This window comes from Pholis gunnellus (genome assembly GCF_910591455.1).
Source record: "Pholis gunnellus genome assembly, chromosome: 2".
Classification (NCBI taxonomy): domain Eukaryota; kingdom Metazoa; phylum Chordata; class Actinopteri; order Perciformes; family Pholidae; genus Pholis; species Pholis gunnellus.
In genome coordinates, this window is record NC_136536.1 from 9,515,687 (window position 1) to 9,543,148 (window position 27,462).

The following is a 27,462-nucleotide window of genomic DNA, read 5'->3' on the forward strand; positions in this document are numbered from 1 at the left end:
TCCCATGGCAGATACCAAAATCTGAAAGTCCTAGGGGAGTGGGCAAAGGATGATGGGCAGCAGCATGTGCTTTCCTTTCATTCCTGTGTGATAGAGAGAGACAGACAGAAAGTGGGGGTTTTGTTAGTACATCCATCTGATATGTTCTCACTCTTTACTTGGACTTAAATTGTCATCTATTATTTTTATTTATCTAAGTAAGGCCTCTCCTCTTTTCTCCTCCTTTACATATGTATAAAATGCTGAAAACTAATAGCAATTTTAGAAAGAGCCCGAGGGGGGGCTTGGTTTCTGTTTGCCTTCATCTGGGCTGATCTATTGGGCAGAGAGGGGGCTGCGGTGGAGCCAGCGACAGGTAGAGATGCACACATCACTTGAAAGCAAAGGCTTCTATAATGAGAGAAAAACAAAAGGTTAAGTGGCTGGCGGTGGAAGAAAGAAAAAGGGGGAGATGCAATGAAGGCCGATAGTTATTAAGAAAGTGATCCAAACAGGATTGAGGAGCCCTGTGGGGATGTCGCCCGGGGTGATGGATCTCTACAGCGAGGGAGGCAACGGCGCACGGTCAGAGATGGAGCGATTGAATGCGGTGAAAGGGCAGGAGGACATTCCACGTGTGTTCCCATGCGTCATCCGTACTCCACGCTACAAACATCCCCCTCCACCCTGTCCTCCCTCGGTCCCTCTGTTTTTAATGATTCGCCATCCTTGAACAACCCCCCCCCCCCCCCCCATATGAGAGAGTGTCTAATGGACAGATGACAAGGCACAAAGGCTTCTATTGTGTCCCGCATGCCTCGCACTACCAGCCTGGCAGGCCAGCGATGCGCTGCCTTGTAACCTAGTGGGAAGCTGAGAATTGCTGCTCCCTCCCTTTCTCTCTCTCTCTCTCTCTCTCTCTCTCTCTCTCTCTCTCTCTCTCTCTCTCTCTCTCTCTCTCTCTCTCTCTCTCTCTCTCCCCCCCCCGCCCCCGTATCTGGAGATATGATGTAGCACGCTAACACAACCTGACAGGCGGGCCACAAAGACTGCACTGTTAGAAGCACTTGAGAGGGAGTTTGCTTTGGGCATGGGGAGGTGATTTGCATGTGTTTGTGTGTGTGCACGGGAGAGAGAGACGGAGAGATTGATTTTGTGACCCAGTGGGATATCTACCGTTAGCTGCAGGAATCCTGTGGTAACAATTAGCTCCATCCACTGTGCATACTGAAACCAGTTGACCAGAAACCAGCTCACTGAAGGCAGTGTGCGAAAATGGTTCCAGGGCGGCAAATCCAAGCATGACAAAAGCCCCGGTGCAGGCAGAATCACTCCCGTCCCCTTTAACATGGGCCCAGGCCTGACCTGGGAGGGGAGGGAATAGGATGTATATTGTTTGTGTGTGTGTGTGTGTGTGTTTTGGGGTTTTTCATGTCTCATAGCTTCTGGGAACAGGGACCACAGGCTTGTGGCTTTCCAGTTGCAACGCGTAGCCAGACCCAGCTTTTGTTTCCTTGACCTAAATTCCTCACATTCATCGTGCCAGTAACAACTCTATAGAGTTATATAATGAAGAGCCATGCTTAACTTGGCCCCAGCCCTCTCTCGCACCTCTGCCTTGCTGCAGCTACTGTTTCAACTTCAGTAAAGCAGCAGGCACACTACAAAGCCTAGGAATTCCATAATCACTTGAATTATCAGCTCGTGTGTGTGTGTGTGTGTGTGTGTGTGTGTGTGTGACTGCACAGCAAAAGCTTTGAGTTATGTTGAACACCCTAAGAGCAAGAAACTACAAAAGCTCAAATATTTTCAACGTCCCTTTTTGGCAGATGTTAAGGCCTCTCAACCAGGCTACATAATGCTGCTGATCTGCAGTCACAACGGTGGTTGTTTTTTCCCCCTTAAGGGATAAATATGACAAATTCATTTATTGTACAATATTTTTGAATTTGGCAAGCGATAGCCTTTTATTCCCAAGCAGCCAAGTCCATCCTTTTTGCTGAAAATGGGTATCATAAAAAATACTGTTCAAGTTTCAGAGTAGAATTCTTGAGTGTGGGATGCGTAGGATGCTCCTCACTTTTTTTTTTTTTGTTTTACTGTGGGAATATTTCTCTTTGTTACGACGCAGGCTGATCATGTTTTATTCTGTTTCTTTCTGCAAATTTCTACTCGTTTGAACTCTGCTACTGGTTCAAAAGACGGGATCTTTTGTGTGTGCGTGTGTGTGTGTGTGTGTGTGTGTGTGTGTGTGTGTGTGTGTGTGTGTGTGTGTGTGTGTGTGTGTGTGTGTGTGTGTGTGTGTGTGTGTGTGTGTGTGTGTGTGTGTGTGTGTGTGTGTGTGCATATTGGTAAATAGATTTGAATGGAGTTCACAAAATGGTTCAAAAATCAAAAGCAAGTCTACAATGATTTTTGAGTGTGCAGCGTCTGGCACGCTGACTCAAAACTTTGTAGTACGGTAAAGTATTCATCGGGAGATTAGCCGGCAGCAGAATTAGTCCCACTAGAGGGAAAGTCATGACATGTATTCACAGTCTCTGTAGGTTTCTTGCTGGGAGAGGTGTGTTATCTTATCTTATACTGGTGTTCCTCGGTCTATGCAGATCTCACCGCCTGGCTTCTGCTTGATTTTGATTTGTCAACATCAGATCTGCGGGACTTACCACATGCGCCAGAGAATCTTTTAGACATTTGCCAGCAAACATTCCCCACATTCCGTCCTTGTAGAGATGTGTGTTTGAAAACCACACACACAAAAAAAGCAGATGTCGAACATGGAACCATTTTGATGAGGCGCATTACAGATCGTGTTGCACAGTCGGAACAACTGCAGCATGTAGATAGCGGTCATCTGTATGAGGTTTAATTGTGTACCCCCTGCTGGTTTTTAAGGCCCACAGTAACTGAAGCCATATTCAAAGCACATCTGCATGTCCCTTCCTGAGCCGCTGCCCCCACGCACAGCTGGAGTCTGCGCAGAGGAAGCGCGCTACTGGAGCAAACACAAGGGACTTCTCTCTCTCTGGTTCTTTGTTCTCTCTTTGTATATCTCCCTATTTCCTCTCGCTGACATTCTGTCGCTCAGAGGAGAATGGTAAATTTCCCGGTTCTTTGAAGATGACTGTTCAGCTCCTTCACTTCCTCAGCCCGTAGTGACTGTTGTTCCAGAGAAGCAACAGTCCTCATGCTGCATGCCTCCTGCTTTCTGTTATGCCTTACCTCTGGATTTTAATATTCATCACAGCTTCAATATCTTTGCCAGTTAGCGCCTTGCCTTCTCAGGTACAAGTAATTGCTGTCCTGGCCCTTTTTGATTTAGGGCTTGTCCGTCGGAGGACTGTGTTGTAGCTTGTTATGAATTTAAATTTCAGAATGTCAAAATCAAATCATCAGTGTGGGTGTTTTGTGTCTGAGCGCCGTGTAGATGCCCTCCTATGTGGTTAAATTGTTGGACTGACGCAGACTTCCTCTTTCTTTTCCTCTAGGTAAGGTGCTGAACACTGATTTGCGTCACTACCTCAGCCTGCAGTTTCAGAAGGGCTCCCTGGACCATAAGCTCCAGCAGGTGATCAGGGACAACCTGTACCTGCGCACCATTCCCTGTGAGTAGCCTCTGCACGCCAGTCTCCTCCCTCTCTGTCTGGGTTCTGCTTGTTGCCCTCTGACCCCTCCAGATGGAGCCTGGTCTGTTGTCCATCTGTGGCTCTACCTGCGCCATCCTACTTATTGTCTTGCCGGCATTTCCCATGTTGGCTACACTTCTTTTGGCGCCGTTTGATTATATGTTTTCACCATTTAGAGCAGGGTGGGCCAAACTTTTTCAATTGTGGGCCATATACTGAAAAAGCATAAGGTGTCACAGCCAAACAATAGTGAATGCAAAAAAAAGAAATAGTACTATCTTCACACCACGTAGTCAGCTCAGCAATATGGAGAAAATATGTGGGCTGATGAACTATTTCTGTATCTGCTACTTTTAATTAAAATTGTATTAATTCAATACTTTAAAAGCTTGTATACAGTGCATGGCCTAAGTGCCCACTTGAAATAGAATATTATGTGTAACTCTGTATATAATTAAAGTTACATGCAGATATTGGCAAATATTGTTTTCTGTTCATGGCCTACAGGCCTGCTGAAGAGATTGCGATGCATATATAAGATGTAAAACAGGCCGAAATGGTTCAATATGGTTTTCTGTGCTAAGAGGTTAAGACGGAGATCATTTCACTAAATTCAGTCGGTGCATTATTATTTGAAATATGCTAAAGCCAAATTCTAGTTTCTTCTAGGACATTCAGCAGCTGTAGTTTGGCCGCCTATGCATTGTAAAAATATTATAACGTATTAAAACTATAGGAATTATAATACACGCAGATCCTTGCACAACAAAAGGTCAGCTAGTGACCCACACAGGTATTATGGTACTTGACCTTATAAATCATTATAAAATGTCTTATAATGTGTTATTATTATTGCGTTATGAATATTTCTGGGTGCTTATAACTTACACATTTTACAGTGCTATAGAAGCAGATTATAATGCATTATAGACACAACTATTCACATCATAATCCCAACGTAATGAGTAATGGCACCCAGTTTCAGGCTAAATGTAACTCTGATGCAGAAGGCTCACATGATCTGATGAGTGAAATATGCGATGACTTCAGGGTTTGTACAGAAGAAACTGTATTGGAATCGAGGGGAATGACACACTTTCTCGGTCTTCGTGTTTAATTTAACGAGAATTAGTTTTAAGAGAGACATTTATTTTCATATAAACAAAAAGAAATGTCTGATTATAGTCAGACCGTGGTTATCTTACAATGTAAGGTGTGAAAGAGTGCTGCTAACATTTTCCTCCATTTCTCTCTTGTTTTTTTTTCTCCGCTGCTCCTCTTAAAATAGAAGAATACAAAAAACAGGACGGAACGATTTTGTTTTTACACCCCAGTGATTTTAAAATGGACGTCGAGGCCAACAGGCGTAAATGAAAGAGCAGCTGCAATTTTCTGGGCCGTGCAGCTGAGTTAAAAAAACAACAACAAAATGTTTTGGCCATTTATCACTGCTCCAGACATGGTTCAGTATCTGCGTTTCAAAAGCTCTCATATCTGACATTTAGCGTGGAAGGAAAGTCATTTAAAGAGCATCACTTGAAGTTGCATTTAATGTACAATAAAGCAGGGATGATTAATTAGACATAACATAATCAGCGGGGCTTTCTACTTTCTCATCTTGCTGAGTGACTCTGTCCACAGATTGGCTTTAGAAATGTATGAAACCATTTGCTCCTTAGCTATTTATCTGCATTTATATAGAGCACATCACCACAATCTCTTACATATCAATAAGATAATTACAGTTAAGCGCTGACAGTACACTCCATGTTCTAGTATTACCCATTTACGTACAGTCCACTTCAGAGGGTCAACACTGAAGATCTAAATACCGGTGCCATGCATATCCCACGCGAGACACTGCAGTCTGGCTTCAGTGGCGCAGCATATGTCGCTTGTCCACAGTGCCAGTAGCTTATCACAGCGCACTGAGAGCCACAGTGACCGCGCGAGGAGCCTAAATAGCCACCACAGCGTGATGCCTGGGCTCATTACGGCAGCGCGAATGGCATCTCGGAGCGAGGGAAGCATGACTTCCCGCTTGCGCGACACACAGCGAGGCTTTATTAAGTGTCACTGCTGCCTCCCACAAAAGATGACAGGAGCTCAAGAGAGTGCCAGGGGTCCAGGGCACCACGGAAATCCTTGAGGCCGGGCTAAATCCCGACCCACAGCTCCTCCACCAACTATCTTTTTCTTTTTTTTAATGTATAAATCCCTGGGCATTAGTATTTGTCATGGTATGGCAATCAGCTCCACAAGTGTCATTATTTTTTGAAGATTTAAGAGAAATAGAAAGTTAAACGTGGATCGTATTAAATTCTGTATTTTATATAAAGATTGCATTAATCCACAGTGCTATTTTTAGATTATAATCCATTATAAATCATAGAAAGTGTTACCCTATATTTCCTCATCCAAAACACACAGTGGAGATTCATTTTATTACAGTAACATTATTACACTACGCAGGATTTTTATATGGATCAGATGGATGCCGATCAGAAAGGTATATGATCAAACCAAACTTGTTTTATGGAGGGCTTGTTTTCACACCATCTATAAATCAGATAAAAACCACAACAGTCCAGTTTTCCATTACATGGCCTAATTTGTGTGCAACAAGCTTCTTATTTAGAATTACATAAGTAAAATATATATTGTATAACTGTGTGAAAAGCTATGTTAATACAGTATATTAGCTTCTTAGCAAGCAAAGCAAGTTTAGTAATTGTTTGTGATGAATGCAGATTATTAATAATTTAATAACGCGCATCATCGACCTGATAATTTAAGGAGCATTGATGCATAACTTATCAGTATAAAAACATCAAGCTACTGCTGCAGTTCAATGTAAGATTGCTGATCTTGCAAGATAACGCTCCAGAAATCATCTTTTTAATCTGATATGTGCTCCAAAATGGGCAGACTGCATGAGGCCAATATTGTCGCTGCCTTTTAAAGTTAGTATTCTACTTTATTGTGTGTTCATCAGACATTACAGCCAACGTCCGACTCCTACAGTCCCTCTTGTTTTTCTCAAAATGTAGAGTTGACACCATCAGATCTGGTACCTGTCAGTTTAATTCTACAATGTGATTCTCTTTTTTTCTTTTCTATTGTTCAGCTGTAATTAGCATCTTATAGCCTTGGTGGTAAACGCTTGTCACACGGCCTCTGGTGCCCCACTGAGTGGGTGTTCAACCTGCTAGGACGGAAACGCACAAAACAGAGTTTACACCTAAAACTGGAGAGCTATGTAATGTTGTTAAGCCCTGTAGACCCAGTGACTACAGTGGCGCTTTTGTCTTGTATCAGTGCGGTCGTTTCATCTCTTCAAAGAGAGGCTTGTGAGGAGCCACACACAAGATGGAAGTTCAAACAGCTCTTTTCCAGTGAGAATTAGCAGCAAATTTCTTCTTGTCTTCTCTTCAAAGCTCCTTATCCCAGCGCTCCTTCTCAGATAACGGTTAGATTTCCAGTTTCGTCACTCTTAGTAGTCCCTGTCTACCCACGGCTGGGGCGTGATCATACTCCTCACTCCTCACAGCTGTCCAGGTGTGGAGACCGAAGAGATGCTGCGCTTTGTGAGTGCAGATAGCATCCACTGCCTCTGTTTTCCCCATTATTTCTTTTGAGCTGTAAAAAATGCTGTCACCTCATAAGGTTACAGCAGCACTTGACACCTCAGATGATAAACCTACAAAAACACATGATGGTGTTCGGAGAATTAGAAGTGAAAGGGTTGCTAAAACTTATTTGAGAATCTTCTCGTAAGGTTGCTGAATAAACAATAAAAAGCGAAATAATTGCATTTCCCCGTTCCTTCTTCCAAAAACAAGCTCATATTTCCTCCCTTCGTGGCTTTGCTGGTCCCCTCTGATTGCTCTGTTTGACAGAATAAAAGATTGTCTCTGCAACCGACTAAGCTGTTTCAGATGTGATGGCTCATACCGCACTCAGGATGGATGATGACACAGAAAGAAAATTAACTAAACTCTAAATTTCCTTATGCCTGCAGTGCAGCCAGATAGCAGAGCAGCAGTTCAGCTAAGGTAGCGTAAAAAGCCCTGATTACATCTAAGATGACGGCAAGCTTAGGGAGCGTAAAATCATTTTCATAACAATGCGTTTCCAATGTCTCGCAGATGAGAGTATATCAACAGGGAAAAACATGACACGTTCTTTAACCGGTTGCGCCAGTTATGGTGCATTATTATTGAATGAACTGGAACTTTGCATGAACTGGAATGCGGTGGAGAGCTTTTGGAGCGGCAGTGTGTTTTAGGTGGAAAACAGAAGTAGACATTAAAACCTCTTGGACCCGAAGCCTTTTTTTAGGCCTCTTCTCGAAAATTGTAACCCATACTAACGAGACTACAATTCTGTAACTACAAGGTCTATTTTAAAAATGTTGATGGTTCAATAACACTAGGAATTGTGAGATTTGATGAGATGAGTAAATTTTGTGTATATGTTACTGGTTAATAGTAGCTGAAGACAGAACACAGCAAACAGGGAAAATTCCCAGGTTTGCCTGAAGGAAAAAGCACTGTCATTTATTAAATGAGGCCCTGGCTAGCCTAAAAATATTCCCAATTCATAGCACAAAGGGTGCAGGTCCCTCACAAAAAGATTTGGTGTAAATAAAGTGAAGCAAACTCCAGTTATAGGTGTTTATGTAAAATAAAACATGCCAAATTCTAATTTTCGAACCAGGATTTGCAGCTGTTCCATTGTACTTTTATATACTATATAACTATATATTTCACTATATTTCACTTTGTTTATCACTCATATTGTACAATCTATCATAAAAGAGCTGTTTGGCATCATTTTGATCCATTTTGAGCCATTTTGACCTCTCATATCTCTCCTCCATGCATTTTCCTCATCTCTGTCTGTGTGTATGGAGCCCTTGTTAAGCCTATGGTGGGCGCATCTTATCATGTGACCACTCGTTAGAACCAGGTGGTTATTTCAAACACACCCATATGTTCCATGAATTGATTGACTGAATTTTCAGCCATTAAAGCTCCAAAACCGTGCCGCGATCAGCCCCCAAGCCCCAAGCCCCTGTATGATTCATACGGTTAAGTTTCAGAAGTGCATAGTGAGCTAGCGAACACATTTCTAATGAGGATTAATTTGGGATTCCTCCGTTTTTTGCCCTGAAAACCGACTCAAGGTATGATACGGTTCTAATGTTTGGCAGTGATGGAGTTGTGCTTTCTGTGGCTTAATGGCAATAACTATTGAACGCTTTCACGGAGAGAAATTCGGATGTTATCGCTGAAATCTGTGGGAAATGCTAGTGCTGTTAGCTGTGTGATATGCCGGGGGAGATGCAATGGCCCCGATGTTTGAAGCATTTTCTGAGTAGTTGGCTCGCCGGCTGTGGCGTAAAATGCATGATATTGTGGCGGATCTTCTTAGTTAGTTAGTAGAATAGTTTATAATGGTGTTTGCAGTGTGTAAAATGGTTTACATGATTAAGTTAAGGAGACTTTTTTCCAAAAAAAAAAATATATATATTATTTCTTTTATTTATTTCTTTATGAAAAGTCCATTCTGCGACATTTGGAACCGAGCCTCGGAACCGAACGGAGACCTTTTGGGCGTCGTCGGGTCCAAGAGGCAAGGAAGGAGAGGAAGTTGGAACTCATTTTGCTTCAAGAGCATTTCAACCATAAAACAACTGACCTTGACCATCACCACTGGCATGAAGGAGACGGTACACTGTAATACGTGTCACTGATTTTTACACCCATGACCTCGTTCATCCTTGTTTTATGAACGTGAACAAATCCTCTGGAAACAGTGTTGCCTCTAAGGCTGTAACCTTTTAGTGTGACAGGAAAGGCCTTTGACGATAAAGATGCCATGGAGGCATTCACAAATTGATTCTTTGGTCTATTGCAAATAGGGATGTCGCAGAAACGGTCTGGCGTAAACAAGATGTTTACTTCAATAGCATTATACTGCCAAGTCACCATTTAACAGTTTAGTTTAATCGTTGTTTTCCACTCTGTTGCCTTGGACACCAAGCTGTACGTGGGATTGAGGATTAATTGTTTTGTGAGCACACAGCAAATGTAAAAGTAGTTTAATTATTCAACAAAAAGGCAGAAGGTCGACAGTGAAGTTAGACTTCATCCATTTATGTAGTTGGTGCACAACTTAGTAAAGCCGTCTTTTCTAAATGCTCCTCATGTATGTATCACATTAATATATTATTTAATTGCATCCTTGAGGAATAAAAGTGATGCTGCACAGAAATCAAAGAAAAAGTGTGCAATTCTATTCCTGTTAATTGTCATTATCATCACACTTCCTCTATATTCTGACAGCTGTGTTGGTGCTGGAGAGGATGTTTTTTTTTTTTCTTCTCTGTTTTATATTTTAATAATGCATTCATATCTTTGTGGTTTCAGCTCTGATGACTATTCGTGATGTAGACACACGTTTGTTTGGATGTTCCCTCTGTCTTAAACTGTGTCATTGTTGGCAGGTACCACTCGGCAGCCCAGAGAGGGGGAGGTTCCTGGAGTGGACTATAATTTCATCAGTGTGGGGGAGTTCCGGGACCTGGAAGAAAGCGGACTGCTGCTGGAGAGTGGCACCTATGATGGTATGTCTCAATGCAACACATACTGCAACTCTACAACACTGTAGATGGGGATGTATATGCTGTTCATTTTGCGTAGCTGGTTGAGTCAGAGACGGTTGGTTGAGGTTAGGTGTTGACAGTAGACTTATTTGTTTAATACCCCCGAAGGGCGGGACTCAAAGAGAAACGGACAACGCCATGCAGAGATTGGTCATGGCAGAGAACATTGGTCATGGCAGAGAACCGTATTAAACCAAGTCACCGGTGAACCATGAGCTCACAGATTTGCGTGGTTGCCTCGTTGCCTTTCAGTTGTGGTCCGTGTCGTGTTGCCCAAGACTTCTCACAAACTCATCCGAAAAGTAAACATGAAGTCATATTGACTCACGGGGAACTCGTATATTGAACAGTTCTGATGAGCCATCGCCCCGCTGCGTTGACCCACGGGGGGAAATCAAATACCGGTTGCTGACGGCGGGTCATGCCGCACTTTACTGCCTTTTTATGTGTATATTTGTGTTCTCGCAAAGGGCTCCCCAAGAAATAACTGATATGAGCATTGTTAGTCGAGACTGCAACTCGACCTCATGTTATGAATAATGAGAAACAGGTGGGAGCAAGAGGAAAAAGAAGAGGCTGACCATAATAATATGGGAGGAAAGTTACTTTTAAATGAGGAAGTCAAACAGAAACACAACACCGCTTGTTTTTAATTCCTTTAATGCATCACGGAAGGTCACTCAGGAGTGTGTTGTGCACACAAGTTACCATGGTTATCAAATGAACTCACATGAACAGGCTTCATGCGCTGCTTATATACGACGCAACACTTTGAAGACGCGGGCTTCTTCAGGTGGTCTCAGTCTGCTTGTTTGGACCTCATCAGACTTCAGTTGACAGCTTTCAACCGAACCCAACGAGCAAACGCGTCTCAGTTCGCCAGATAGTCAAACTAATTTAAACCGTAGAGAGAAAAACAACAGCTCAAAGAATGCAGAGGGAGAAACGCAGCATTAAGTGATCACTACGGTGCATGATCCCCGTCCACCCTGGGGACACGGCTGCAGCGGAGGGTGAATCCCAACGCCGTGCCCCGGCTATTAGTTCTCTTGTGAATTTGCCGAGCTGTGCACCATTTAGGTCATCACATGACAAGTCATCAGCGGCCTGCTGTCACTATACGCGACCTAGCTGGAGATAATATATCCCCAAGTGATTTTTGAGGCCGAGAAGAAGTTCACTCTGGTCCTTTTTACACGTTGTGTCGTAAATCTCTTGGCTACGTTAGAGCCCTCTGTCCCATACCCAGCCCTTCAACCCTGAACCTATGAACCAGTCAACAGGATGAATAATGGATCTCTTCTGCCCTTCCCTGCTTAATGTAACGCAACCGTATGTTTATTGAAGGCACAGATTCAGAAGCCCACAGAAAGTGAATCATTAATGCCCAGACTGTTGACCTCCGAGTCTCCACAGATAAACTGTTAGACAAACACAGATCTACAGACAGACCGGCACTTGAATGCAGGGAAAGGGGGAGGGGGAGATATTTACCACATAATGAATGAATTCTCCACGATGAGTTAGTCATTGACTGCAGATCTGTTACTTGTCACCACGGCTAGTATAGTGTAGATTGTAAAATTAGCCTTGAGGGCCCATTCACACAGCAATGCATTGGAGAAAGATTTTCTTTAATTTGTACTAACATGTATTGTAGGATGTCAGGACTTGTTGGTGCAAAAATAGTTCAACTTTTGTGGATATCAACAGGATTTCATTTAGATTGAGTTCTTTATGCAGTAGACACTGCAGATTAAAACACATTTCTCACCAGTGCGAGGCAAAAATGCGGTGTGGGAATCGGAAAGTCCTCAAAACACAATAGATAAACTAATCAGACGCCAAATTTGATGCTAACGTTAGCTGATGTGGCTAACGTTAGCTGATGTGGCTAACGTTAGCTGATGTGGCTAGCCCATTCAGTGACAATCGTATAACCTTAACAAGTGCATATCGGCTAAATTGCTATATTAATCTTATCTCAGCTGCTGTGCGATCTCAAGCCATATATTGTCCCTTATTTGTTTTTTTGAGGTAGTAGTCGCAATGTTTGTCGTACATTATTGGATGTTGACAAAGGGACTGACAATTATTCTAAAGAAACAATACTCCAATTGGACAGGAAAAAAAAAAAATTCTGACAAGAGGATACACTCTCCTGGCAACAAACAGAAGCACATGACTAATTATTATGCATAATGACGGCAATAATTTAAAGTCTTTCATTGGTCAAACATTTATTTCCCCCAGGTTGAAATTCGCTGAAATCGAGGTTAGTCCGAATATTTTATCTCCTGCACAAAAGTGCCGCAATTCATAAGCATTCATAAGAATCCACAAAATCTGTTTTTATCAATTTTCGAATAAAATGTTTGGGATGGAAATCCACACTTGGTATGAAAGAGCTTTTAATGACGCCATAAACTGCTTCTTGGTTCACCCAAGCACTTTGTTTTATCTTATTCATTAGTTGCAGATTTTTAACATCATGGACTCTTTTATGTTATTCTGTGTTGTGGTTATAGTATTCACTCGTTTTATGTCTTGTGTTGTTTTGTTGGGTTTGATTGTTTCCATGCTGCAAAAAGAATGTCCCTCTTGTGCGACAAAATCTGAACCGAACTGAGCTTTGAGTGTCAAGGGCTCAGTGGAAACCACAACTTCATTCCCTTGTACTTTTTCATTGCTGCCAGTCACTAGCCACCTCTCTCTCTCGCTCTCTCTCTCTCTCTCTCTCTCTCTCTCTCTCTCTCACTGTTTGTGATATGCCCTCCTTAGTGCACCGCTATACTCACTGTATATGTGGCGAATTGATTGGAAGCACGTTCCTGGGCAGCCCCGTTCCCCGCTGTGACTAATCCTCCTGACCTGTGAACAACAGGGGCTGGATGGATCCACGGTTAATCTGTAACCAAGACACTCACTCCCACTGCTCTGCTTGAGCCAGTATCTGAGACAATGAGTGTTTCACAGATTGGTTGTCACATCGCTCACCAATAATAGAAAGATATTTCCGAAAGGCCAATATTCAGAAAATACTTCCCCAAGCACAAAAGAGGAAAATTGTGTGTTTATGAGCTCGCTCCTCAGCATTAATCCATTACATTTTCAACTCCCAACAGTCTCGCTCTCTGCGTTCTGAGCAGGTCTGAGCAGCGACGTTGACTCAGCCGCTGGTAAAGTGGATGGGGAAGTTTAAACGGCACAGAAACAAAGACGGATTAGTTTGCCAGATTTCTTTTTACAGAATGACTAAAGTGTCAATGTGTGAGTAATACTTGTTACTTTGGCTGTGCCGGACTGCATGTATGTGAATGAGGGCATATCCAATTTTCTACCCCTCACTGTGGTCGGGAAAGAACAGCCAGTAATATGAATCATTCATGACTGAGACAGCGAGCTGGAAAGGACGAGCACAATTCAAGGACAGCAGGTATCTCTCTCTGTTGAAGCTCAAAGTAAGCGGCAGTGGATATAAAGATCTCAGCTGAAGAAGCAGCATGAACGTGTATGTCTTATTGCTACCCACGTTATGCTGACACTGCTAACATTTATTAAGTATGCATTCCATATGCCTTTCTATCGTGGGCATTTCTTTTTATCGTTGTTTAATAGGCTGTGGTACTTTCTAGCTGACACTTAAAAAAGGGGGATGAAGATGAAATGTCCTTTTTGTTTTTGCAAATACAAAATGTACTCCCCTTGACAATCATGGACTTTACTGCTAAATAAATTGCCATTTACTGTCCCCTTGTTGTGCTGGGTCACATTGCCTTCAGCCATTTTATAATAGGGTCGCTTTTGTTATAATGGGCTTTGTGAAGTTCTGAGGCAAAGCTGAATAGCTGTGGATTAGATAGAAGCAGGGCAACAGGCTAGAAGTCACGGAGGAGGGAGGGTGCAAAGGTGCTGCGCTAGCAACAGCTGCCCACTCCGAGGAACCGGCAAATCGGAGGCTTGAAGGATTAAGAAGTGCCTCCGCGCTCAGGACTGCACTGCTGATATCATAGGAGTCGGATTAGTGTTGTTGTTGTTGTTGTTGTTGCTGCTGCGCTCGTCCAAGTAAAATAAGAGAACAAAGAAAAAAAAATGTATATTTGAAACAGAAAGTGGATGAACAAAAGATGGAGGGAGAAAGAGGAAAGGGGTTAGGATGGATGAGCAGCTCGAAAAGGGAAAAAGAAAGGATGGAAGGAAAAGACACGGAGGATGTATCATTTCCATTGGGTGTCACTGCACAGACTGAGGCCATGAACATAATCTACAAAGGATGAGAGCCACGTTATTTAACAGTGGATTGTGAAGCTGTTTGCAAAATATCACACACACACACACACACACACACACACAAGCACGGGGGAGCAGAGGAATGCGGGGTTAACAAGGTTGGCTTGTGAAGTGTGAGCATCCATGCCAAGCAGGACTGGAGCCCTGTGCCAAGGCTGGAGCACAAGACGGGCTTCACCCGCCCGGGGCACTGGTAGTTAGTGATGCGGCCCCGGCAGCCAGGGCACTGCCCCAGAGAGTGGAAGCCCATCCTCAATGATTAATGAGGGTCTGTGACTGTGGCTGGCAGGTTCAAAGAGGCAGGGGGGTGGGGGTGGGGGGGCTGGTGAAGGCTGTGCCCGAGTATAAACCCTTTTTGAGAGGTTCTTCCCAAACTGCCACGACAGAAGGGGTGTCTCTCCGATTTACCATTTGTGTTTTAAAAACACGGAGCTATTGCACATCGCTAAATGACCATGACCGCATGCATCTTTGCTCTCGAGCATTTCCATCGCCGCTTATAATTAACGTTTTTTCTGAAGGTTATAGTGCGATTAAGAGAGATTACGTCTCGCTGCAGATTCAACTCTGGTCACAGTTGTACTCTCATTTTTAATCAGATTCCCACGAGTTGGGGATGAGATATGCTCACAGCTGCTGACTAAAACGGATGACGTGACACACACACACACACACACACACACACACACACACACACACACACACACACACACACACATATACAGGCATTCTTTCTCACCCATACACACACACAGCTTTAGTAGTGTATACTTCAGCTCTCTGGGCACAGAAACCTTTTAACCCTTTTTTAAGGAAGCAAGTTTAACAAAATAAATAAAATACGCCCTTTGACATGAACCTGCTTCTTATTGGCAGCAAACACAACCCTGCATGTGTAACATGACTGAATAGCTGTGTAATTCAGTGCCAAGCAAGCGTTGGCCCAGGCTGTTAAAATGAAACTGGCTTTGCTTTGCACTGTCCACCCACCACTCTCTCAAAGCTGCAAAAGAGCTTTAATGTAATCACACTATGCCGAATTTGTCAGTCCTCTGTGTGCGCACTGTTTCTGCTGATGTTACCTTTAGCAAGACTGCTCCTTGTCATTTTGCCACAGCGTGACTAAAGAGGAGCAAGAATAGAAATTGCATAATCTGTTGATGACCAGAAATGTTTAATTTTACAGTGTGATGAGCAGTAGTATTTTTATCCGCTGTCCTGTTCTTCTCGTTAAGACTAACCTTTGCTTCTAATAGGTTAAACAAACAAACAAATTGAGACGTATATGAACCTCATCAGTAGTTTTTATACTTCTGGTCTTATGGTCAAAATCTTCTGTCCAGATGTATGTAATTTACAGAGGTAGGTAGCGTAGCCACAAACTGTATTCAAGTAAAAGTACTCTTACATGCCACATATAAGACAGACAATATTCCCAGTCTGTGGTCACAAAATATGACATTAATATTATACCTTTTATTTTAGTTTATTACACAGTAATTGTTACTCGTTACTACCGACCTCCCGTTCATTTCATACCTGGATAACAATATATATCACAATGTAGCCCGTTTTCTGGTAGTTTACTAAATAGTCTCTATGAAATGACCACGTAGTAAAGTTTAGTATAGTCCTGCGTGAATGAGAATATATTTCCAGCTATACACTGACTATTTATACATGCATGCACACAAAAGTAATTAAGACAATAGTTTGATTTAATTGAGGTCTTCCTGTGAGCAGAATTCTTGGTTGTAGGCACTCAGGATTTGAACTATAACGCTAAATGAATGAATGACGACAATCCTGCACACTGCTGTAGGAAATCACGACTCACAATTTATTTTAACCCAACATTTGGCTTCCAAGTGGACATTTATTCTCCACCATTACGATGCAGAGAGAACCCACTTGGGCTGTATGCCCCGCTGTATTCTGCAGTAATGGAAGCTGTGCTAGTTCTCTTCAACTTAGATGACGTAATTGTGTTTCAATATATGATTTCATCCTGATATGATTCCATTGAGAGACGATTAATCATCATATTGAATTATCGGCCAGCCCTAATAATAAATCAATTTAGGTAGAACACACATTAGTAAGTGTAGTACAGGACAGTAGTAAATATATCATTTGTATGCATGTGTTGTGTATTGTATTATTGCTTGAAATGCTCATAGCTGAAGTGTTTGTAAGTGGGCGATCTACCGTTGAGCATATTGTAGAATACCAAGGACGGAGATCTGAGCCATCACTATGGCCTGATTGTGGGAAGAATGATTCTTTCATAGATATTACGGTAATTGTTGTTGCGCCATGTCTTGTTCATTGTTACATTCCTAATAGAATACAGCATGTTGACGTGTTGATTCAGTGCCCGTATCAACAGGTGTCACACACACACACACACACACACACACACACACATGGTCATGGGGAACTGGTGGGATGGTGGCTCCCAGGCTCTTTTTTTCTCTCTCCAAGAATAAACAACCCATTAATCTAAGGCAGTAATTAAGGTGGAATATTTGAGGTGGCATAATCGGGGTTGCCAAAGGGTGACCAGACATGCTATTCAAATGAGGACTGGTTTTAGAATGTGTTCCAGCATCCCAATAGGGACGGTCTTTGTCCTGATAATGAGACATCGGGCATTTTGTTAATGAGGCAGAATCATACATCAGGACAAACAGACAGGTTAGATCGGTGATTTCTCTCTCCGGCATCAGTCGTGAGGGAAAGCACAGCAGCAGCCTCCACATCACCAGATGAGCTATTATGATGGCAGCTCTAACTATCTTGAATTTAGATGACGATCTGGGCAAACTACTTTCTCTCGTCTGCCTGTCTAATAGTGCTGGGTCGATGACAAAATGAGCCATTTCGAACTTCAAATAAAAAAGATTCTATCCGGACACAGCAGCAGTGTGGGTGCTAATCTACAAGCAAAAGTGAGTCTTGACACTTGGCAGTTTCTGTCATGCTCAATAATTTACCAAAAAAAAGATTTTTTTTTCTCTCCATGCTAATTCATAACCACTCTTTCTGCTAGAGTATGTTTGTATAAGTACAGTGTCTGCCAGTCTGTGAGTTGGTAGGTACTCCAGATACCAAAATGTAGGTGCACGATAACTGGCCTTTAGGCATTATTTAATCTGATATTCTATAGCTGTTTATTTACTTTTGTAGTCTTTTATTGATTAGAATATGAAATATCTACATGTTTGATCTAGGCCACTTTTGTTGCCCATGTTGTGGCGTTTTTTAATAATAAACTCTAATTGTTATTGCTAGATAAAACTGATGAAACACACTATGTGCAGTTGTCAGATCAAAATAAATATTTTTTGTCACATTTGAATATTAATAGGATTGCGCATTCTAACTCTATTAAATGAAACAGTGGATATTTAGTAACTACTATATTGTAATATGATTATACATTAATCTAAATCATATAGCTGACTATAGAAAGCTGGGGAGCACTGTGCCCCAGATTTACAGGATATGAAGGCTAAATTAAACTGCATTTTGTTAAAATAACTTTAAAAGAACAGTGTGTAGCATTAGATGCAGAAATGTAATATGATATTAATGAGTGTGTTTTCTTTAGTGTATAATCACCTGAAAATAACAACTGATGTCTTTTCCTGTTTCCTTAGAATGATCATTTTAGCCACCGTAGTTCAGCTACATGCTTAGCCCACGGGACACGTTTCAGTTGGTTGCATTCTGTAACCTCACCACTAGATGGCATCAAATCCTACACACTGCACCTTTTAAAGTAAAACTCAATGAGACATCTCACTTAATTCTGCCCCAGCCTCCAGGCTTTTGAGTTATTTCTTCTCAGGCTGCAGGATTTTTACATCCACACTGAATGAAGTTATACATTCTTATCAACGACTGAGACTCATTAGTACCATATAATTACAACATAATTCATCTCAATGCAGTTCCTTATTGTGGCCACTTTCTCCCGGCTCCTAGCTAATGGGTACTTACAGAAGCTACGTGTGCCTGAGCTTCAGAGTGCACAGAGCAAATTACTACTTCTAATTTAACTCCCTCAATTTGCATTTCGTTTGTAAGCATCCTATTAATTACAAACCTAGGAAAGGATTTAATGGTTTTGGATAAGGTACCGAAATTAATACTTCATACATTCAAACACGGATTAATGTAATTGCCATGATCAATTATAATGTTCCGTTTAACATAGCGCTCAGATAAATTGCGCTTTATAGTTGATTGTTTATGTAGCATGTCATAATTACAGCTGAAAAAAGAAGCTCTAAAATTGATTTGTTTCCTCTGTGCTGTCATTGTGACTTATATGTGAGTCAAATCAAATATGTATTTAAAGGAGAATGAAACTCTTTAAAAAGATTTTGCCTCATTTATCTCGGTGTGGAACCTTAATTCCATTGCCACATTTCTGTCAGTAAGAAAGTGCTCTCTCTCTCTCTCTCTCTCTCTCTCTCTCTCTCTCTCTCTCTCTCTCTCTCCCTCTCCCTCCCTCTCTCGCTCTGTCTCCCCCTCTCTCCGCTGCCTCCAGTCCTTCCTCCTTTGTTCCATACTCATTGCTCGCTCTTCTTCCCAGCGGACTTCATCGCACTGGCTGTCCGGTCCCTGATGTACCGTTTTACTGTTCCAATACAATGCTCAGCCACTCAGACACAGCTCACTCTTAAACACTGCAATCCCACACAAATACTGGAGGACTGTGGATTCACAGAGAACCACCATTGAATCAATATTTGCACCATTCCTCCCCAACTATTTTCTCACCTCTTGTGCTTTGAAGTTTTCATCCTCTCTGTTTATGCAGCATTCTCTTGCAGGACGAGAGAAGGTAGTGAGTGGTAAAGTGGGTCACCCCTCTCCAATAGTTGAGGAAAGACGAAGACTCGCTCTGTGGTGGAAGGCTGTTTGCTGCCTTAGGCACCAGCATGACAGCAAAGGCAAGCTGATGGACTTAAAGGGGCAATCGAGTGCTTGAGAAGCTACCTTGGCGTAAACCCACAGTTCCCTGGGGAATGAAGCAGTACAAATTATAATGCTACAGCCCAGGCTCTTTGGCTTTGGTCTGTTTTTTTTTTTTTAAAGCAGTACATTAATTAACACAAAGATTAAATTGGACAGTAACAATATAATAAAACAAATGAGAAAATCGTATGTCTCTGTTGTTACATTAGAAACTCTCTTGCTAGATGGCAGGTGCGCATAATCAGCATTCAGGCCCGGGAAGACGACATGACCCCCCTCCCTGTGTGATGGTTTCGCCACATGGTACTGTTGGTAAAACGATGCAGAGCCGACAGTGTGGGTCAGTAGTCACAGCGATAGCGCTATCCAATTGGAATGAACAAAGAATAATTTGCGTCAACTGTCCCTCGTCCAAGAAACCTTTCCAAGACCTGAGTTACGGGAGTAAAGGTTCGGCCTCATTTTGTTCCAAGCAATACGGCTCTGCCAAGACATGATCTGTAGCTAACAATCAGACTCTCCTGTGCCTTTTAAATCATTTAACTGCTACAGTTGAGGGGAGATGGTCTTTTCCTGGATCTGGTATCGACAGAGCGGTTTTCCAGCTGCATCGGTGCTTAATTGCCTCTTCCTATTCTGCGGTGTAGTGCCAAGTCAATATCGGCAATTCTTTCCTTCAGTATTTAACCTTTGGGACTACGTGTGTGTGCACCCTTTTGGTATTAATATACTCATGAGGACCAAATATACTCTCAAGGGTAGAAAAATCTATTCGAGCATGGCGGTCCAACAATCTCTCCATCCTAGCTTCAACAAGGGGCTGTTGTGGGGTTTGGAGCATGGGTTTAAGATTAGGATTAGATGGGGTCAGCTGAGTGTACGGGTTGAGATTAGATAGTAACGGAGGGTCACATTGGTTATGCATTGAACTCCCAGAAGTCTTCTACAAGTAAAACATATTCACAAGTATATTTGTCTGTCTCTGTCGCCCTCTCTATATTCCAGGAAACTACTATGGGACCCCTAAGCCCCCTGCAGAGCCCAGCCCCGTGCAGCCAGACTTGGTGGACCAGGTTCTGTTTGATGAGGAATTTGACACGGAGGTCCAGCGAAAACGCACAACCTCTGTCAGTAAGATGGACAGAAAGGACAGCGTTGCACCAGAGGAGGAAGAGGAAGATGAGAGGCCTCCTATGGTCAACGGCTTGGCTGGTGAGAGACGCTTTTGTCTTCTTCTTTTACTGCTTCTGCAGTTCTTACTAGTTGTTATGCAGCCGTGCTTCTTACCGCTTTTTGCCGAAATGAAACCCCCAGCAGTTCTTTGTTTGCTCTAATAATTTTTATGTTCAGGCATTCATTATATTATTCTCATAATGCAAAACAACAGGACCTTTTTTTTCTTTGCTCCTCCTCATTCTTTTCTCAAACAAACATTGCCAGGATTAGCTGCTCTGTATTCAACGTCAGCACTAAATCACTGCACTGCAAAGTCAAGAAGCAGTCAAAGTCTGGCTGAGATCAATGGAAGCAATCCCCCGGTTAGAGGGCTAGACTTTGTTCTTGTTTGGCTGTCCTCTCGTGGCTCATGGCACAGGCAAAATCTGAACATGTTTCAGCTAATGGTGAATGGTCCTCATTGTGAAAGCAGTTAGGAATCCTCTAACTGCTGTGCTATTATCAACACTACAATTTAAATGGTAATAGTCAGACTATGGGCCAACATGTTACATAATAACCATCCATATGAAAAGGTTTTCTCTCATAATACCGTTCACCCATATTAAACCAGCCAACTGAACATAGTAGCAGCTTCTGGCCCTTCACTTCTCCAGCTGGAGCAGGCTCCTTCAGCTGTCCTGTCCTCTGTTATGGCTTCAATGTCGGGCCTCTGACCAGTCCAAATGACACCCTGGCCTGGTGCTGTATGGCACCGCCACTCCAGATTGTTAGCCAAGTGAGCTTCTCTGCACAAAAAAAGACCCAGTGAATAGCCAAACATCATGTCAAGATAATTGCATCACAACTTGCAAAGTAAAATAGACTGACCATTCTGTAAATTCAAGTAAATGTCTTAGCTGACACCTGCCTAAATAGACTATAGAGCAATGCAACTGCGAGGATTGCGAAGACGTTTTATCAATGCGAGAAAAATAAGAACTCTCATGCCATCATCATGTTATTGCTATCAGCACTAAAACATATAGTAAATGTAGTGAACGCACCAAGTTCAGGTATGTTCCCAATGACCCCACCACACCCATCTGGAACATAAATTTGTATACACGGTTACAATGATCTACCGCTGCTCAGGATGAAAAGGCTTGGGACAGAATCATTCCTATACAAAGGCTGTTTAAATAATTAGTTTATATTACTCAAGTAGTCCACTTACAGTTTTCATTTGGGGTCTTCTCATACATAGTAAAGCATGGAAAAAAATAAAACTACTGCAATTATAATTTAGTTTTTTAACTTTTACTCCCATGAACCCGTCTGCTTCTGATTGGCTACCTGAGGCCGGTCCTGCATGCACATTGAAATCATGACGGGAAACCGAAAGTCATTTTTTCTCAATGGAAAACATCACCTCAGAGCTTATGACAAGCTTAAGTTTAGTCTACTCAAACATCGAGAAACAGTCGTGGCTGCATAGTGATGGGCAAAAAAATACATTTGCATGTGAAATGCACCTGCGGTTGAAGTCGCCCATCAAACAGCATTTGAAACAGCCAATAAAATGCAGTAAAGTGAAGCTGTCTGTCTAATTACCTCATATAATAAATCTACAAAAAAATTGTTTATGTGCTTTTAGTGCTCGATTTGACCCAGACAGGCGTGATCCCAATAACACTGTATTGTGTGAACCATATGTAGCATCCACAGGAGGGAGGGGGAAAGCAACTTTACTCTGTGAGACATTGGTTACATGTCAATGGAGGACGGGGGAAGTTTGTAAAAAAAAAAGAAAAGAAAAAGATCAGCGAGCGTGCAATTGCTCATCCGACATCCAAAAGCAAAAGAGAATAACATTGTCAGAGACGCATCATCTCTGTGGCCCTGGGCAGTAATGATGGCAGTGTGGAGCCCAGCCAAGAAAAAAAACATTGTAGAACGATGTCACTCCCAATTCTGCAGTTCACGAGTTGTCTTATCTCAAATGCTGTCTGTGGATGTATTGAATTGTTGAAGCGGTGAGGATGTATTATACAAGGGGTAGAGGAAGACATTATCACCATGTCTTGAAGGTAGTTCAATAATGGTGATGCGTCCTTGTTAGCAGACGTTTTTCTTTTGTGTCCTGTTAGCATGCTCGTCAATTTACAAAGCCCGCGTCCCCCTATCTGCAACATAGATAATTTATCGCCACAAGGGTTGAGAGCTGCTGTAGCCTAGAGCAAGTGTCTACATGGAGTCAATTAGTCCTGACTTTATAAGTGCAGAAGCCCCTCCATGGGGTCCATGATGAAAAAGAGGCCCCAATTTCTCCACACAAAGCTCTTGGCTTCTTCCAGCCAACAGCTGTCACTTCCCATCTCCGCCTTTCAATTACCCCAGACAAACAGACTGAGCATTCAATGCCACGATGAAGCTAGGTCATACACAGCCAGATGAAAACCTGCAGATAAGAGCATCTCACAGAGAGGCACACACACACACACACACACACACACACACACACACACACACACACACACACATCAAGATTAGGCAAACACACACACACACATGCAGCAGCCTGTGTGATGCTAATAGAGTTGTGATGTGGCACTCGCGGCTGTGTTGAAGCATTGGTCAGCTCTTGCCCTTGCCTGGGAGGCAGTTTCCAGCACATCTCTGCTGACATGCAAATCCTATGGCAATTGCTGCGCTTCCTTCCTCTCTCTGTGCACTCTCTCTTTCTGTCTCTCCCTCTCTTTCTCTACCCCTTGCTCTCTCGTGGATGTAACCGTCCACCCAGTGTACAGAGGGAAGATCAACTCGAGCGACAGCAGCAGCGGGGAGAGATGCAAGGAGCCCAGAGGAGCTCCAATGGCGCCACATTCTCACCTCCTGTCTCTTTCTCCTTCTACCACCTCCCATACCTTTACTGCCAACCCATTCCCGTTTCTGTCTCCATGCCCGCGTCCTTCTCATCATGCCGGGCCGCAGAGCACAAAGACAAGGCGGAGTGGAGGAAGACGGTGCCCAGCTACAACCAGTCAGCCGCGGCTATGGACTTGCGCGTGTGGAACACACAGGACGAAAGTCAGGAGTCCTTGCCTAAAAAGTGGGAGATGGCCTACACGGAGACCGGCATGGTTTATTTCATAGAGTAAGTAACCTTTCTCCTGCTCCTTGCTTGCATTGTTTTTGGTCTTATTACTATCCCATTACATCAGCATTATGCAAATGGTACCACCATGGTGAGCCAAAATGTGTTGCGAGATCTGGCGGTGAGTCGTCTCTGCTCCCCATCCGACGGACTCCTCTGTGCCGGATCAAACCAGGTGTTGGACGTAGAAGCTATCTGCGGGCACAACAATGGCAGTTGTGTTGTTCTCGATTACGTTTTTCTTTTATTTCCCCCTGTGTTTGTTGGCTGATACTAAAAGTAGCAGGCCCTGCTTTGTTTACCTGGCCCGTTAGTGTGGCAAGCAGTCAGTGCTGAGCTACTGACAGAGCCAGGTGCCGCTGCTCGCTGCTAAATCAATAGATCATTCTGCCAGCCAGAGAAACAACAGGCTAAATGAAGCTCGCCACCCCTGACCTGCTCTCTCAGTTCTGCTCTTTATGATCTCTGCCGCTGCTCACTCTATTATTTTTGTGCTTTTATGTATTGCCCCTTTTCTTCCTTCTTTACTTTGTCCCATTCTCTCTCTCTCTCTCTCTCTCTCTCCCTTTTACCTCAAAGGGTCTTCTAGGCTTTGTTAAAATGTAAAGTCTTTTTTTAATAAGCTGTTTGATCCAACAAGATAAGAAGTTAGCCACTGTTTTCAGGGAGCTTTCAGCTCTGTTTGTTTGTTAAAGCTGGTGGAATAGCTCCTGGGTTCAGTGGCTCTTGAGAGTTGCCAGTGCTGCGGTAATTGCTTGATTGTCGCACTGTCTTACATTTTTGTGAAATGATTTTTACTGAAGCCTGAAGTCGCGTCTCCTCTTTGTACTTCAGTCACAACAGCAAGACCACGACCTGGCTGGACCCCCGCCTTGCCAAGAAGGCAAAGCCTCCCGAGAAATGCGAGGAAGGAGGTGAGACCATATCTGCAGATAGTCGGTACGGTAGTAACATTTGCACTTGGGCACTTAAAGCCCTCAGTCCTCCCTACCCATACACACTTAAGACTTCATCCCAACTCCCTGCTGCGCAGAGCAGTGTGTGCATCCCTTGAATCTCTGAAGAGGGCGCTGGCTAACAGACGGCGATGGAACAGCTGAGCGGGCCTGGTCACAGTCATGCCGGTGACACAGAACAAACCTCCAGTCTTCAGCCTGCCCCTCTCCTCCTAATGGCTTCTGGGACACATGCAGGGACCTCATCAGTGCAGCATCTCTCAAAAGGCAATTTCCTAGGTCCCCTCTTGCGTTAAGATCTCCTCGGAGCCGCGTGTGTTTGTCACACAGCAGCAGAGACTCAAGATGTTGCACACATACACACTGCTGGAAAGGAAGGCTATTATGTTCCGGAGAGGCTATATAACAACTCGGCATTTCCTACTTCTCTCCCTGCCTCCTCCGCAATGTGTATTAAGCCCTGAACACATAGTGACATAAAAAAAAGAAAAAAAAGCCGTCCTCCTGTTCTCTAGGTGTAGGCAGGCATGCTGTGAAGCTGCCAGTCAAAGCAACACGCCTCATTACGTGTGTCCAATTGTCCATGTGGTGCCTCAGCAGTAGCAAAAATGATTCACATCTGCCCTCTCCCTCTCTGTTCTCCCACCAGAGCTGCCCTACGGCTGGGAGAAGATCGAGGACCCGCAGTTCGGCACCTACTACGTAGAGTGAGTAGACTTCTCCCGGTGCATTAAGGGGACCCAGGGGGATACCGCTGTGAATTGTGGTGGATAATATGGCCTGCTGCTTGCTCATATTCAGTCTCTTTGTGTCTTTGTTGAAGTGACAGACTAAAGGTCCAACCCAGTGCTTCAACCAACTGTATACCTGTGTGGGTCCTCTCACTAACTACACTTTTCTGACTGAGTTCTGTGTTGTTGTCATAGGCCGTATATAGGACGTGAACGTAGTCACCGTGACGTCACCCATTGGTGTGCGGATACGGTTTTGAAGCCATGAGTTTGGCATTTTGGCCGTCCCCATCTTGGTTTTTGGGCGTTGCCATCTTGGTTTTTTGCAGCCAGAAGTGACACAAGAGGGTTGCTGGAGTATAGCCGAATGCTGAATAAGACATTTTATGGGAGTAAAAATGTCACAATTAACTTTTTCATGAACTGAAAACACACTGTGAAAGTGCAAAATGTATAAGACAAAAACACGACAACTCCCAGACTAGACAAAACTGTGGTAGTGGTATGTTTACAATGTTTACTGAGGTAATACATTAAGTGAGAAGTAGGGTCAATTTCTCATAGACTTCCATACAATCTGACTTATTTTTGCAACCAGATGAGTCTCCCCCTGCTGGACATTAGAAGCAATCCAAGTTTAAAGAAGTTTCGCATTAGCTCCACTTTTCAGAACCGGATGTTGTTCTCGATTATTATATTAACATCTTCTGCAACTTAAAGCCGTACAGCTGAATTCCAGACGTAGACAAGTATTGTGTGTGTGAATCTTAGGGGACCCAATAGCATATGCCACCTGTGGCATATGCTATTGTCCATATGGTTGTTTCCCACAGTCCTGTAGAAAGCAATTATGTCACAACACTACAGATAACAGTGGTGGTTTACAGCTTTGTGTGTGTGTGTGTGTGTGTGTGTGTGTGTGTGTGTGTGTGTGTGTGTGTGTGTGTGTGTGTGCTTGTGTGTGTGAAAGAGAAAAGACAGTGTAGGCAACAGACAATGAAGGTTTAGGGTCCCTGAGAGCGAAACAAGGGGCGAGATTCCATTCAGATCAAGAGTGCAAACAAGAGCACAATGTTCCATTTTAGTTTCATTACTGTGGTCAAAGAGGGAGAGACCTGCAGGCGGGAGGGGGGGGGGGGGGGGAGGAATCAGTGCGCATGTTTATGCAAGAGGGTCATTGAGAGGCTGCCTCTCCCCTGTCTCTGTCTCTTTGTCTGGCAAATTTTGATGCGAATGAACGACCGAATGCAACAATGTGACACAAAGTGTCATTATTTTTGCCGAACAAAACACGAGGTGTGGCAACCAAGGGGTGAGAAAGTTAGACAGAGAGGAAATGAAAGAGAGGGAAATGTTTATCTCCCCAGACTTAATGGGAAGGGTATCTCTGTGCATGAGTCGTACGCAGCAAGAGCACTTGTTTGTTGAATGCACGCACGCACACACACACACATCAGTGTCTCAGCATGTGGCTGATTCCCTATGCAGCATCAGTGCATTTCGCCTTCCCAAGGTGCTGTCATGAGCGGGATTTACAACTGTTCAAGCTCATTACGCAGATAAGCTACCTTTCTCCATTCCCATCCAACCGTGGAGGGACCTTTCATCCAGGTAGCAGGAAAGGTTTCAGCACACAGGTGGCAATTGTTAAAAAAAATTAAGTATAGCTGCTGATCCCGAGTCAGCAAAGCTGTTTATTTTCAAAGCTGTTTAAAAGGAAGACCATCGAAAAAGGGGCACATTGTCGCTTACAGCCATCTACAGTTGATTTAATCTTTTGATCCTGGGATTACAATGCATTGAGCAGATGCTGATCCCACCGTGGCAAAGTGGACTACTGCAGCAAAGATTGCTGCTGATCCTCTCGATCCAATTTTGAGTCTTTCAATTCACTGGGGATGTCAATTCA

General features: G+C 43.3%; 1 protein-coding gene across 1 annotated transcript in view; it reads left to right on the forward strand.

Annotated features, from left to right (window-relative positions):
- magi3a (membrane associated guanylate kinase, WW and PDZ domain containing 3a) overlaps positions 1 to 27,462 on the forward strand; it is a 108,027-nt gene that overhangs the window by 59,004 nt on the left and 21,561 nt on the right. The window contains exons 2-7 of the mRNA XM_079173370.1: positions 3,468 to 3,584; positions 10,117 to 10,236; positions 20,560 to 20,766; positions 23,704 to 23,866; positions 24,701 to 24,780; positions 25,472 to 25,529. Coding sequence (XP_079029496.1) covers positions 3,468 to 3,584; positions 10,117 to 10,236; positions 20,560 to 20,766; positions 23,704 to 23,866; positions 24,701 to 24,780; positions 25,472 to 25,529 — 745 coding nt within the window. The remainder of the gene's footprint in view (positions 1 to 3,467; positions 3,585 to 10,116; positions 10,237 to 20,559; positions 20,767 to 23,703; positions 23,867 to 24,700; positions 24,781 to 25,471; positions 25,530 to 27,462) is intronic.